The sequence below is a fragment of the Labeo rohita genome, chromosome 2, assembly GCF_022985175.1.
Source record: "Labeo rohita strain BAU-BD-2019 chromosome 2, IGBB_LRoh.1.0, whole genome shotgun sequence".
In the NCBI taxonomy this organism is placed as follows: Eukaryota; Metazoa; Chordata; class Actinopteri; order Cypriniformes; family Cyprinidae; genus Labeo; species Labeo rohita.
In genome coordinates, this window is record NC_066870.1 from 31,339,259 (window position 1) to 31,353,975 (window position 14,717).

Below are 14,717 nucleotides of genomic sequence, written 5' to 3' on the forward strand. Positions count from 1 at the left end.
GCGCCAGAACACACGAGATGGGAGTAAACAAGAGTCACACTAATTTGCAGAGAAACTTCTTTTTTACATTCCTACCTTCCCAGGTATGTAGTTCTTACATTAATATATGTATTTATTAGGCTACATCTATACTTTAACTATAACTATACTTTATCCACCTTATTCTTCAAGGGAGAAGCAAGACGTCATGTTTTGCTCAGTTACCCAGATACGCGGCCATACTGGCGATACTCGGATGTAAACAACAGCACTGATTGCATGGTTAATGTATTACTGAATATGTTGTTCTGCTATTTTATGCTGTCTAAACTACGAAAAAACGTGTGAAAGCTGCTAAATCATATAGAGAAGGACTTTGCAAGCAAGAAAAGGGTGCAATATTTTGACAAACGAAAGTTAATAGGTGGTAAACATATGTATGAGCAGGATTAAATAAGATATTAGCCTAATATTTCACCTACCTGACTGGAAATGATAAGAACAAGCATAAATGTTGTCAAGATTCTTGCCCTGGTAATCCTGGTTCAGTTTGGCCAACCACAAATGCCTTTTTTGTTCCTCAGACAGTTGTTTGCCCTCTTCTTCTTTATTTGCTATAACTTTTGGCAGCCTATAGCACTACTAATGTCCGACCAATTAGTACAGCCCAAAACATGACAACAATTGATCATTTTCAGCAGCAATTATCAGCAAAATATGCAAGTTTTTGTTCGTTCCATAGCATCGTTTACATTCAGTGCCACCAATATGTCCAACTGATACAGTTGGGGACACTTTCTTCAAACAATATTGTATACTATTTGAATGTATACTAACTGAGCTAGATGATGACATCATTGAATCCAATGATGAACTGCCTTTACCTGAAAATTGAGTGTTTATTGTTGCCCTTTTGCATTATTGATGCAATATTTCCTATTTAACACTGTACAGCCGCTTTGTCACAATTGTGTATTGTTAAAAGTGGTATATAAATAATGGTGACTTGTCTTGACTTGATGACTGTGATGAGGTGTGAAAACAGACCATAAAATTGATCTACACATGGCTGCACCTGCTTTTACAGGAAACGTAAGGTGGATAAAGTTATTTACTCATCTGATGGTTATTCAGCTCATTCTTTCAGTGCACACAAAAACACACAAGGGATCTGATTTTTTATTGATGTTTTTCTGAAATTATTTAAACTTGAGATTTTTCTTTTTACAAGACACTTTACAGAAAACCAAAGTTAGCTGGGTTAAAGTCAAAATAAAAGTAAAAAATAATTAGACTTTTTAATGGAGTTTGAAGAAAGAACGGTTACATAGACCTGTACCAATACAGGTGCACAATACATACAACATGGGAATTCCCCGATATTTAAACACAGTTTAATGGCAGGTACCATGTGGCTGCTCGACATTTACTCTGAGATGCATAAAAAGCATCTGGCTGTAGGCTAACAAACATATTTCCCACAAGCCCTTGCAGTTCTATAGCTTTTCCTAGCATTCCCAATGAGAGCCCCTCTCTGGTTTTGGGCTGCCATGCATAGACATGAAGACTTGAACAGAAAAACATATCCTGTGAGACCGAGAGATGTTTACTGTACTTTGGCTTGACTTTTCACCTGAATATGAGTTCAGTCCGAGTCTTCTTCCAAGTATTTCATAATTTATTTCTCTCTCAAAAACTTCCAAAAACCCGTCCACCCTCACCGCATCACTTTCCATGGACTCAACATCCTGATGGTAAACATTTTCATGAAGAAACAACCACATGAATTCTGCCATGTCAGTCAAATGAAAGTGCAGAAATATTATTAAACATCATTAAACTCTATTACATTTCTGCTTCCAACACACAAACAGTCCCAGGGTGCTGCTGCACAGCTTGTCATTACTAACGATGACGTGACGAATGTTGCTACAATGTTGTTTTTACGTCGTTTTGTTCCCCAAAAACGTTGACAGGTTACAGACACATCATCAGACTAAAAACTTACACATACACGCATCTATCGTAGTCAGCAGAGAGCTAGCTAAGTGAATTTTGTACTGACGCTTTTGCGACAGTATGGCCGAATGAAAATCTTTTCTCCTGTGGGCAGCAGGGGGCAGGAGAGAGCACTGGGGTTTTCTTACCAGCAGAAACAGGGGATGAAAAGAGGTGGTGGTGGATGAGCATTCGTGATAGTTAGAGGAGGATTAGAGAGAGGTGAAGTAAAACTATGACTCGGGATGGAACGATGATGGGCCTTGCTAATGATACGTGTGGAGATGTCAGGGAAAAAGTGCAACCATAGGAGCCGGCCCTCACTGGACAAAAGAGAGACATACTGTAGATAGTTCTCCAGTTACAAGTGAGTGTTAAAATAATCAGCTGTTTGTCAGACAACAGCTTATGTAGACAGACGTGAGAATTTGACTTAGAGTATCAAGTAACTCTCACAGCGTGTGTTTGAGTGTCTCTGCCAACAGTATCGACGTCATTTCGGGTATATCAGTCACTGCAGTCAGAGCAAAAACACATTGCAACTCTAAGTCAGATTCCATTACCTGTCAAAAACCTATTGGGGTAGCACTTAAAATTGCTTGATGGATACATGAGATGTTAGTGAGTGTTGGACGAAATATGAACAAATTTTATGAGGCTGAAATGAAAGTGTGTGTGATTCTGTGACTAAAAAACTAGTGCTATATTTAGCTCTCAGTAAAGAAGGAGGGAAGGGGAGGCTACTTTTGGGGGCCGGCCTACAGGAAGTGATGTAATAGCACCAGTAAATCAGATGACAAGAATGGTGAATGTATAGATGGAAAAGTTGAAAAAAAGACAAAGAAAGGTATCAGAAGTGCTATAAGAAAGAGAGATTAGAGAATAGGAAGAACAAAGACAGACAAAAACAGAGCGACAGGCAGTAAAACAGAGAAAGAGAGGGAGGGAATGAGAAAAAAGGCAGTTAATATAAAGTTCCAAAATCATTTTTTAACAAAAGTACAAAGTGTGAAAAGTGTGCAGCTTGGATTGTGTTCTTGTATAAGATTGCATGTGTGTATAGAGAGATTTGTTTGTCACTTAAGAGGAAATCTTCACCATTCTGCCATGATTACAGCTCTCACAAACTGTCAGTGTGTGCGTAATGGACGGCTCTCAGCTCTGGGTTTTGTTGTGAATGTGTGATTTATTTTATTGTTATTATTTTTTATAAAGACTGTGTCCTAACCAGGTGCAAGACAACAACTTTCAGGCGACAAGTAATTTGTCTGACCTCCCTGAAAACAAAAAACGAGCGCTTTTTCACAGAACAGATGTACAATATACGACTAGAGTGGGGTTCAAAAGTCCACACTGAAAATCTGGGATTTAACTGGAAGAAATCCCACAAGGTTTTAAGATTTAGGACTTTAAATGAGAACTTAAAATGCTGCACTATTCGTAGTTTAATACATAGTTTAACACCTTTGTACAGCCAGATGTTCTTGCTTCTTTGAGCTCAAGAAACTGTTTGGATCATCTAAAATCTTGCTGGAAAAAATCATCATCAGGTAGTTCAAGCAGCTCGAACGCTGCTTTTTAAAGCAAAAAAGGGACAAATCAAATACTAACATATTCTAAAATTCATATACATTTTTAAAATTCAGTTTTAATCAAATTGATAAGCCAGTTATAGAATGTATAATTAAAAAATGTATTAAAGTAGAGAAATTTAAAATAGAAGCTATTCAGAATTTTGAACCTCACTAAATGCGTATTTTAATGTGGGCGGCGCTACACAGCTGAACATAAAGCAACACAATTTATATATAATTCTAATATATAATAATTATATACTATAATTATATAACATCTTGTCGCAGCTTGTCGACCTAGATTGGACACAGTGTTTTTTTTTTCAGTCAGAATTAATATGAGACAAACTTCACCCCTCTCCTGTCCTCCTGTTTTCAAAAGATTCATCTTTAACTCCTCACCTCCAAAACTCTCCACCACCCCCTCTTCTCATACCCGTCTCTCTCACTTGAGAGCGATTTTGCGCGCGAGTTGCGAAAAGAACGCGGCGGGACTTTTAGTTTGCCCTCCCTCTTTTTCCTCTTTAGTGAGCTCTAGCTCAATGGTCATAAGAACCCTGCCCTGCCTTCCCATCCCCGCTGCCTCTTCCTGGGCTTGGGTCTGGGTGGAGGCGGCCCCGCTCTGGAGCTCTAGCTCTCTGCTCCACAATCCCTATTTCTTCTCCCTGCGAGACTCCTGTTTCTTCTTCTCTGATGCCGCCGCCTTCAGCTTGGCCGGATCCGTCACAGCCAAAGCCTGAAAAGAGAGAGGGAGTGTGGAGAGGGGAGGAGTGAGTCACTACGGGAGGAAAGAGAGAGAGAAAGAGAGAGAAATAGAGAGATAAGCAAGAAGGAAAAAGAGAGAGGGGGGGAAGATGTGGATTAGGCGGGAATGGTCAGGTGAGTTTAACGGATGTGAGGAACCAGAATAAGGGAGGTAGTTTCATTACAGAAGAGAAGAAGAAGAAAAAAGAGAGTGAAATGCTAGACGAGTGGTTAGAAGGAGATGAACACCAGGGGAACTTTCGGTTTCTGGAAAGGGAGGACAAAACAGGAAGTGGCCAGTTAGGGAGTGATAGCGTGACATCACAGCACCTGAATAAAAGAATCTTTAAACAGCTGATCTTTGACCCCTTGGGAATCTGAAACATGTTTGATTATCTATTGTTGTTTTTTCATAAAGAAGGTTCAGTTCTGTCAGAAACCTGAAATGGTGCAGTGAATAGTGGTGAAAAGATGAAGTGAATAATTTTTCTCATGTAAAATACTTTCTTGTAACCCAGACGAGTTTATGCCAGGGTTTTGGAAAAATACTGTCATTTGCGTTTGATGCTACTAGCAGTCCATAAATTAATCACTTCACCTTTAAAGGAATATTCCAAAGTAAATACAAGTTTAAGCCACAGAATTTAAAATTCTGTTGAAAGAACTTGTTTTCCTTTAAGTGACATCAAATCTAGAAATATGTCCCAGAAGGATTTACAGTTACTGTACATCTTATCTTTTTGACTGCTTTTGTAGTATAAATATATGCAGCAAGTTTCCGCTATAGGATTTGAAAGTTCTGCAACCTGCATTCAGTTCACTGGATATTGGAGGGTGGACTGGGTTTACACTGACAGAACCAAAAAATAAAGAAGTGAAAGAGAAAGAGTGAAGCTGACAGGAGACGCACACAGAGGAGCACAAAAAAAGGAGTGTATACCGAAACAGATGACAGAAAGAATAAAGGCAGTAAAGACAGAAAGAACATAAACAATACAAGATTGGAAATCTGCTAGTTTTTTTCCTGTAAAAGATGAGATGCAGTGGCTTGATTGTACATGATAGTGTTTGACATGATATAATACATGATTAAAGTGGATACATGATTCAGTCTGACAGCATTTTACTCTTCACCTGTGGAGAGAACGGAGGACAGCAGGAGAGGGAGGGGACGAGACAGCTAGAGGAGAAAAATCAGTGATATGGAGAAAGTGAAGGATAATGGCGTGGAAAAGTGCACAGAAGAAAATAAACCCAGAGGGATAGAAAGAGAAAGTAAGGTGGTATGTAAATGAATGGCACGTTAGCAGAGAAAAAGATGTATGAGCTCCATTTGACTGCCAGCTCTATGACACTGATATGGTAATTCCTAAATTCCCTAAATTTGGACCACAAATCAATTTTCGTTTTTTGATTTTGGTTCGGTTTAAAATTTAATATCGCCCATAGGTATCTTAAGGATTGTTTTACTATTTCTCCACATGGCTTATTGCACACAATTGCAGTATATGTAGCAACAACAAACATGCCTGTGTACTTGCATCCTTCAAGAAATGTAGTTTTGACACCAATGCTATATCCCAGATCTCCACTGCTTCTATTTTTGATGAGGTACAGCTACTCTAGTCTAGACATGTACTGGATTATAAGTATGTTTACATGCATTGCGAATGAGGCTTCATAAACTGGCATGCAGACAGGAGCACAAACACTGAGGTAGCTTTAATTGGAGTTTTGACTTCCATGAACCTGATGTTTTTTTTTTTTTTTTAGAGCTTATTTTTATTATTAAATCATATTTATTTATTAATGTAAATTAACTATTTTATTTTACTTTTTTATATTACAGTTTATTACAATTATTGTTCCTACAAAGTACTATTGTATTATATATTGTATCTGGTTAACCCTTAATTAAGCGTAATAAACACTAACAGTCAAAAGTTTGGAATATATAAGAATTTATTATGCTGTTCAAAAAAATAAATAAATCTTATGCTCACCAAGGCTGCATTTTTTTATATATATTTTTAAATGTAATTTATTCCAGTGATGGCAAAGCTGAATTTTCAGAAACCATTACTTCAGTCTTCAGTGTTGCATGATCCTTTAGAAATCATTCTAATATGCTGATTTTGTGCTCAATTATTAACAGTGGTTCTTATTATCGCTGGAAACAGCTTTTGCTGCTTAATATTTTTTTGTGGAATATATTTTCACCTCAGGATTCTTTGATAAACGGAAAGTTCAAAAGAACAGCACTTATTTGAAATAGATCTTAAAACATTATAAATGTCTTTACTGTCCCTTTTGATCAATTTAATGCAATTTTGCTAAATACAATTATTTTTAAATAACTTAATAATAATAAATAATAATAAAGTTAATAAAATAATATAATAAAATAAAAAAACTACATCAATAAAAAACAACTGTTCAACATTGCTAATAATAAGAAATATTTCTTGAGCACCGAATCAGCATATTAGAATTTCTTAATGATCATGTGACATTTAAAAAATGCAGCTTTGCATCATAAGAATAAATTCTATTTTAAAAATATTAAAACAGTAAATAGTTATTTTAAATTGCAATAATATTTTTTTGATCAAATAAATTCCTCCTTGGTGAGCATAACAGACATTCAACCCCAAAAGTCCTAAATATTCTACACTTTTGACTGGTGGTGTGTGGAAATACACTGACTTGACTTGTATTAAAAAGGACCTTGGTCATACTAACCACAGATAAAAGAGGGGGGAGACCACTGGAGGACAGGAGGTCTTTAATAAAGCGCAAGAAACTAGCAAGCATGTGTGCACGTGAATGTGTATTTGTGTACATGTGCATGTTTAGGGTGGACTCAGGTGAGCACTTGCCTGTTTTTGCTGTGATCCTTCTTTTCCTTTGCCTTTCTTGCCATGTTTACTAAGGGGACAAAAATACAAAAATTGCATGAACAACAAGGCCATCTGGTGGAAGGAGGACTCAACTGCTTCTTATGTAGTTGCCCTATAGTTTTAGTTTCAGACGCTTAAAGTTGTTTTTTCACAGATGTACAGTAACTCAACATACTGTTCTACTTGTAAACAACAAACTTTGGCAAGTCTAGTGATTAGTTCTGCTATACAAGTGCTTGTTGTATCAACCTTGAACAACTGTTCAAACAGACGGACAGATTATAGCTATAATGGACAAGCACATAAAAACAAATCAAACAGTGGTTGGCTGCTTAAATGTCACTCTTCCTGTCTAAGTGTGCAGTGTTTAAAGTAGTTATATTAGTCCAGCTATGCAAGAATAGGTGACTTAGTAACCCCCAGTTTGGTTGGGGGTTCTGTCAATGCTTTGCTCATGACGTGTGTGTTTTTGTGCAAATGTGTGACTGGTGGGGATCTGGGCTGTGTCGTGGTAAGCGTGTGCGTGTGAATAGGAGCGTGTGTGTCGAGGCCGGGCAGAGGCTCGGGTCTGGCTTGAGGGAGCAGATGCTCCCAGACTGACCTCATGCTCAAGCTGAACACTCGTCTGGCGACCAGGAAACGCATCAGATAGTAAATTGCCACAATGAGGATCAGCAGTCCCAACACTACGCCAATAATAGCCCCTGTTATCACACCAGCCTGGACTGGAACTGAAAGAGTAAGAGAGAATATAAAGTTAGAAGTGCTCCTGTACAGTTTCTACTGATTTGCCTTAATGCACCTGTTTTGTGTGGTGTGGGTTTTTACGAACACAACTATATTACTGTAAAATAACTCCAAACAACATCAATCAATGTCCACCTGGAAATGTTCTCATTTTTTCTGCGCAACCAAGCCGGCATATCCCACTAAAAGAAGTTAAATTTACAGTTTAAAAGGGAAACAGAGGAAAATCAAAAACACCTGTGCATTTATTTGATGAATTAGTCACCGTGTGAGGCATGTGGATTCAACAATGGCTATTTTTCATGAAAATTGTACTCTTAGAGAAAAAAAAAATGTACGACCACACAGGGAAACCACTCAGGACTGTTTGCTTTACTGTTATTTTTTTGCTTCCATTAGCAGCAAACTTTCATCTCCTGCCATATGATCTCCTAGATTTTTGTATGCCACCTTGGAATAAGATGGGCCTAAAGGCAAAGAACAGTCTTGATAGTAACTGCAGCATGAGAGGAAAGCAAAAGAGGGACCCGAATGGTTTTCCTGTGTAGCGCGTTTTGCTGCAAAGCAGCTATTTTTGGTTTTTAAAATCATGTTTTATTAGTAGATGAAGACAAAAATGTTTATAGTGAGCTGTTACCCTTCTCAAACACCAGCAGACGAACACTGGAGGGGCGGCCAACGATGTCAGGTGGGTTCTTGGCGTCACAGGTGAAGGTTCCATTGTCTGTGTAGTCAACATTCTTGATCACGATAGAACCATCACGGCGATTTGGGTTTCCCACAAATTCCAGACGGTCCCGGAATGGGCCTTTGTTATCCGCATAGGCAACTCCGCCTCCGTAGTGGAAAATCTAAATAATGATAGACAGCTTATAATATCATCCTACAGTTGAGGTCAAAAGTTTACACCTTGCAGAATCTGCAAAATGTTAATTATTTTACCAAAATAAAAGGGGTCATACAAAATGCATGTTATTTTAGTACTGACCTGAATAAGATATTTCACATAAAACACATTTACATAATAGTCCAAAAGAGAAAACAAAAAAATGACCCTGTTCAAAAGTTTTCACACGCTTGATTCCTAATACTGTGTTGTTACCTGAATGATCCACAGCTGTGATTTTTTGTTTTTGTTTTGTTTTGTTTTGTTTTGTGATAGTTGTTCATGAGTCAAGTTTTTCAGCATTTTTGTGTATTTGAACCCTTTCCAACAGTGACTATATAATTTTGAAATCCATCTTTTCACACTAAGGACAACTGAAGGACTATTACATATGTTTTAAATGCTCACTGATGCTTCAGAAGGAAACATTTTGCATTAAGAGCTGGGGTTGAAAACTATTAAACAGAATGAAGATGTGTACATTTTTCTTATTTTGCCTAAATATATTTTTTCCATTTAGTACTGCCCTTCAAAAGCTACAGAAGATACTTACATGTTTCCCGGAAGACAAAATAAGTTAAATTTACCCTGATCTTCAAATTCCAAAAGTTTTCACCCCGTGGCTCTTAATGCATCATGTTTCCTTCTGAAGCATCATTGACTGTTTGAACCCTCTGTAAAAGTTGCATATGAGTCTCAGTTGTCCTTTGTGTATGTAAACTTTTGACCTCAACTGTGTATCTTATCATAGAATCTAAAACTACATGTAAACAAATGCATCAATTAAAAAGAAAGCAGAGAATCTTCACAGCAAAACTACTTTTAGTGTATAATGTGATTTTACAGATTTGATTTAATAATTATACTGATAAACTTTTTTTATAAATCAAATAAAGTCATACCATTCAATTCCCTCTGTTTCATTGCATAGAAAAAATAAAATTAGATTTTGAACTACCGGAATTACCTGTAGGAACAAGCATCCAGAAATTAATGCAGCCAGTTGGCCAACTAAAGGACTTGCACGGCACAACACAATTTGGAAAGCAGAACTACACCCACAAGGACCTAATATTTCTATTTGCATGGTAATTATCTCTACAAACCACACAGACACATAGATATTATTCCCAAGGGGTGGGCATGTTTTCATGCAGATATGTGAATTACACTACCAGTGCATACACCTTTTAACAGGTTTAGGGAAATGCAATCACACTACATACTCTACATAATATGAGGCTTCATGCTGTAATTGCAAATTAAAATAATTATTAAAAACTTGTGAAACTGAAGTAGCTGCTCTCAAGCAAGCACTGCCTTTTTTATTTTATTTTCAGGTAGACCTACAATAAGACATCCAGTCAAATAAAGCTGTGATGTGAATATGTCCTTCTTTTGATGTGGTTGAAATATCTTTGTTGCCTTGTTTTGCTGAAGAATGCTTAACTATTCAGAAACAGGTCCGGTATTCAAAAATACATGATCTAAAATTAAATGTGCAATTAATATGCCCTTAGATGCAGATTAGTTGATATATTTATTATAAAATGTTCTGTAAATTAGTTCTGTGTGCATTTGTCTGTACAGATAAAGTTCACCCAAAAACAAACAAAATGTTCTTTCAAATCTGTGTAACTATCTCTCTTACAAAGGAACACAAAAAGACATTTAGCAGATTGTGCTGACCCCTCTTTTACATAAGGTGAAAGTGGATGGTGTGTACAGAAAAGAGAGGCATGGACATTCTGCAAAATATCTCTTATGTGTTCTCCATGCTACAATATCCTATATGGGTTTAGTTTACAGGTTGAGTTAATAAAATAAGTAATTTTTGAGTTAACTATCACTTTAAAAAACATAACTCTAAAACAGAAAAGGTGTAGCCGTGTGTTTAAACAGTGAGTTTCTGCATGCACTGTTTCTACGCACTGAGATGCTGTCTTTAGCTCCATCTGGACGGTAGTGCCATGAGAAGGTTACGTCTGGAGAAGTCCATTGCCAAGAGAAGAAAGAGCAGGAGAGTCTGACGTCTGTGCCCACAAGCGCATGTCTCTCCCAGCTTGTGTACACAACAATAGCCGTGGTCTGAGAGGCTGGAGCATACAAACACACAGAGTGAAAAATACTAGCCTACATAGGGACGCATATCTAAAAAATGAATAAAGCTGTAATGTTAGAGGTGTGAAAGTCAAATAATATGTGAATAATAATAATCTTTTTAAAAAAAAAAAAATCTTAAGAACAGCTTTAAAAATTTAAAAGTCAATTTCAAAATAATTATATATACACTACCAGTCAAAAGTTTTTGAACAGTAAGATTTTTAATGTTTTTAAAGAAGTCTCCTCTGGCTCACCAAGCCTGCATTTATTTGACGCAAAGTACAACAACAACAAAAAAAATGTAAGTATTTTAACTATTTATAATAACTGTTTTCTATTTAAATAAATGTTTAAATATAATTTATTCCTGTGATTTCAAAACTGAATTTTTAGAATCATTACTCCAGTCACATGATCCTTAAGAAATCATTCTGATTTGTTGCTCCAAAAAATTATTATTATTATTATTATTATTATTATGTTGAAAACAGCTGAGTAGGTTTTTTCAGGTTTCTCTGGTGAATAGAAAGTTCAGAAGAATAGCATTTATCTGAAATCTTTTGTTATTGACATTATAAATGTCTTTATCATCACTTTTTATCAATTTAAAGCATCCTTACTTTAAAAAAATAATAATTAATTTCTATATTTACTTCCCTATATTTACTTATCTAATACATGCCTTCTTTTAAATAGCAAAAATATTTCCAAATTTTACTGTTTTTGCTGTACTTTGGATCACATAAATGCAGGCTTGATGAGAAAGAAGAGACTTCTTTAAAAAACATTAAAAAATTAAGATTATTGAATAATAAAAACAAAAAATGGTAACATAAAAAGCAGCATTTGAATGCTTTTTGCGTTTCAAGTGCACATTAGAAAGTATTACAAAATCTTAAATTCATCAAATTGATACAAAATAATACAAAATAAACCTAATTTATTAGAAAAAAATAGAATTGGAAAAAAATACTAGTTTTTGTAATGTCCTTGATTCTGCAGTTTATTCTTTTTAATATCTGTTTTACATTTAGAAAAAAAAATAACCAAAAGAACTAAAGTGTTACAGATGTAATTAAAAGAATAAAATGCTCTATTTAAAACAAACAAACAAAAAAAAAAACAGTAAAATTAAGGAAAGAGTCTTTCTATTCTGACTATGAGATCAGACCTTTTTGATCTACCTCATCTCTCAAACCTGGCCAGTTTTGAACAGGTAGGCAACAGGTGTACAAACCACAGGTGAGTCTCAACGTACAGTACAATAATTCTGTCATGTTGTATAAGAAGGACTTCTGCACATTTTCTGGTTAGCTTCAAAGTTAGTTTGTTTGCTTTGTTGTTACAAAATGCTGAAATGCAAGATGGATGAAATGTATTTACCTATGCCCAAGAGCACCACGGACGTCAGTGCCAGTACAGACAGCATGATCTCCCTCCGATCTCCCCGCAGGTCACTATGTGAGGGGTTCCGAGAGAGCGAGGGACGGAGAAAGGAGAAGAGATGGAGGGAAGAAGGGAATGAGACCAGAGGGCATCAAGATGAGACTATTGAGTCCTGGACTTTATACCAAACCACACCCCAAACTTAAGCCCCACCTCCACCACCTCATTATCTCTTGCCTTCTCTTTGGCCCCATCCCTGACACCATAGTCTCTCTCTCTCTCTCTCTCTGTCTCCCTCTAAAAGACTGTCTATGAACACGATATAGAAAGGACAAGTGATACAATAACCTGAGAATGAATCCTCTCTTGCTCTCCAGCCAGTTAATAAAAGCATCGCAGCATCTGTTTGACAAGGAAAGATCAAATTTGAAGGACAAAGACACTGCAGCAATAAAGAAAGACAATCTCTAAGTGAGTCAGATTGTGTTTGGAGTTCACTGTGTATATGTGTGTGTATCTTTGGTTTAATACTCTGATACCTTCCTTCTCCTTATCCTGTCACGCTTGAGTGCTGTTTGTCTGTAATCCTTCCTCTCTTATGCTGATGATTCGCCTCTATAAACAAAACATACCCTGAGAAGCCGCCGGTCTGAAAACACAATGAGCTGCAGGTCTTTTTCATCTCACCTGTCCTGACCCGGTCGCCATCTGCCTGCCACTCACATTCACCGGAACAGAAAAGGACGATGGATAGAAAGGTGAAGGGTGTAATTTATGTGCCAACAGCATCACCAAATAATGTAATGATGTTTCCAAACAGGTTTCCTGAGCATTCCACCTGCCATTATTTGGACAAACAGGTTTTCATTTCCCAAATTCAAGATAAACAAGATAAACACGCTTCAGATAAACACAGCTGCCAAATGCATGAATTTAAATGCAAAACTGGAAAAAATATGTCATCATTTATTCACTGTTATGTCATTCCGAACCTGAATGACTTTCTTTCTCATGTAGTAAACAAGATTTTTTTTTGTACAGAAAATGGAAGTAACTGGTAACCAAAATGACATGATGGTGAGTAAATAATTACAATTACCTGGCATTTTTTATAGACCAAAAAAAAAAAATCTATATCTATATCTATCTATCTATCTATCTATCTATATCTATCTATCTATCTATATATATATATATATATATATATATAAATGTTTTGTATATATGTACATATTTGATACATCAACTTTTATGAGCTCATACTTGAGGAGGGGCATATTTTTTAATATGCAATTTATTTATTATTATTTTAATAATATGGATTTTTTTTATTATTGTTATATCCAGAAAGTGAATATTTGAATACCTGTAATCACTAAGAACAGTATAGCAGATTACTTAGGCTACATAAAATGCATATAATTATTAGTTCTCACAATATTTCCCTATATTTTGCCTTTTACAAAATTATGAGTTTGTGTCGTAATTCTGACTTTACAACTAGAAAAAGTCAGAACTGCGAGGTAAAAAGTAGCAATTACCTAAGTTTTTATTCAGTGGCAGAAACGGGCTACCATAGTATGCACTATTGCTTAAATATATATATATATATATATATATATATATATATATATATATATATATATAAAGATTTTTTTTTTGATAAATTATTAGTTTTATTTGTCATGGACAAATTAAGTTGAAGTGACACATTTTTAAGTTTTAGAAATGTATAATTATAACTATATTATACTAGGGCTGTCAAACGATTAATCGCAATTAATCACATAACAAAGTAAAATTTTGAGTTTGCCTAATATGTGTGTGTACTGTTTGTAATTATTATGTATAAATACAAACACATTTATGTATATTTTTAAGAAATATTTACAAGTATAGGTATTTATTATAAATTTTTATATAATTTATATATAAATAAAAATATTTTGTACATAAATAACATATTTCTCTTAAATATACATTAATTTTTGTGTATTTATATATACATAATAATTCCACACGGTACACACACATTTATTAGGCAAAGTCAAACTTTTATTTTGTATGCAAGTAATTGCGATTAATCATTTGACAGCCCTAGTATAATATAGTTATAATTATACATTTTTGACAAACTTTTGACTAACACTTCAACTTAATTTGTCCATGACAAATAAAAGTAATAATTTCTATATATTTAAGCAATAGTGCATACTATGGTAGCCCGTTTCTGCCACTGAATAAAAACTTAGGTAATTGCTACTTTTTACCTCGCAGTTCTGACTTTTTCTAGTTGTAAAGTCAGAATTACGACACAAACTCATAATTTTGTAAAAGGCAAAATATAGGGAAATATTGTGAGAACTAATAATTATATGCATTTTATGTAGCCTAAGTAAT

The 14,717-nt window shown here is 35.4% G+C and overlaps 1 protein-coding gene across 4 annotated transcripts; it reads right to left on the reverse strand.

The window, feature by feature from the left end:
- Positions 1-1,144: 1,144 nt before the first annotated feature.
- mpz (myelin protein zero) lies at positions 1,145-12,485 on the reverse strand. 4 transcript variants are annotated; one of them, XM_051129582.1, is made up of 6 exons: positions 12,315-12,485; positions 10,761-10,924; positions 8,580-8,793; positions 7,797-7,926; positions 7,175-7,223; positions 1,145-2,836 (listed from the first exon to the last, which is right to left on the reverse strand). In XM_051129582.1, exons 1-6 carry the CDS (start codon positions 12,358-12,360, stop codon positions 2,828-2,830), a joined length of 612 nt encoding a protein of 203 aa, XP_050985539.1. In that variant the 5' UTR covers positions 12,361-12,485; the 3' UTR covers positions 1,145-2,827. The 4 variants fall into 4 exon arrangements, with proteins under 4 accessions (XP_050985539.1, XP_050985512.1, XP_050985530.1 ...); XM_051129555.1 differs by having other exon boundaries at positions 1,145-4,287; XM_051129573.1 differs by having other exon boundaries at positions 1,145-2,735; positions 12,315-12,484.
- Between the last annotated feature and the right edge of the window lie 2,232 nt (positions 12,486-14,717).

Bases quoted from the DNA above. Each gene is read 5' to 3' on its own strand.
- mpz (XM_051129555.1), bottom strand. From the start codon at position 12,360: ATGCTGTCTGTACTGGCACTGACGTCCGTGGTGCTCTTGGGCATAG. The intron at 10,925-12,314 runs GTAAATACATTT...TGTATGCTCCAG, and splicing joins CGTGGTGCTCTTGGGCATAG to CCTCTCAGACCACGGCTATT. The intron at 7,927-8,579 runs GTAACAGCTCAC...TTACTCTTTCAG, and splicing joins TCTGCTGGTGTTTGAGAAGG to TTCCAGTCCAGGCTGGTGTG.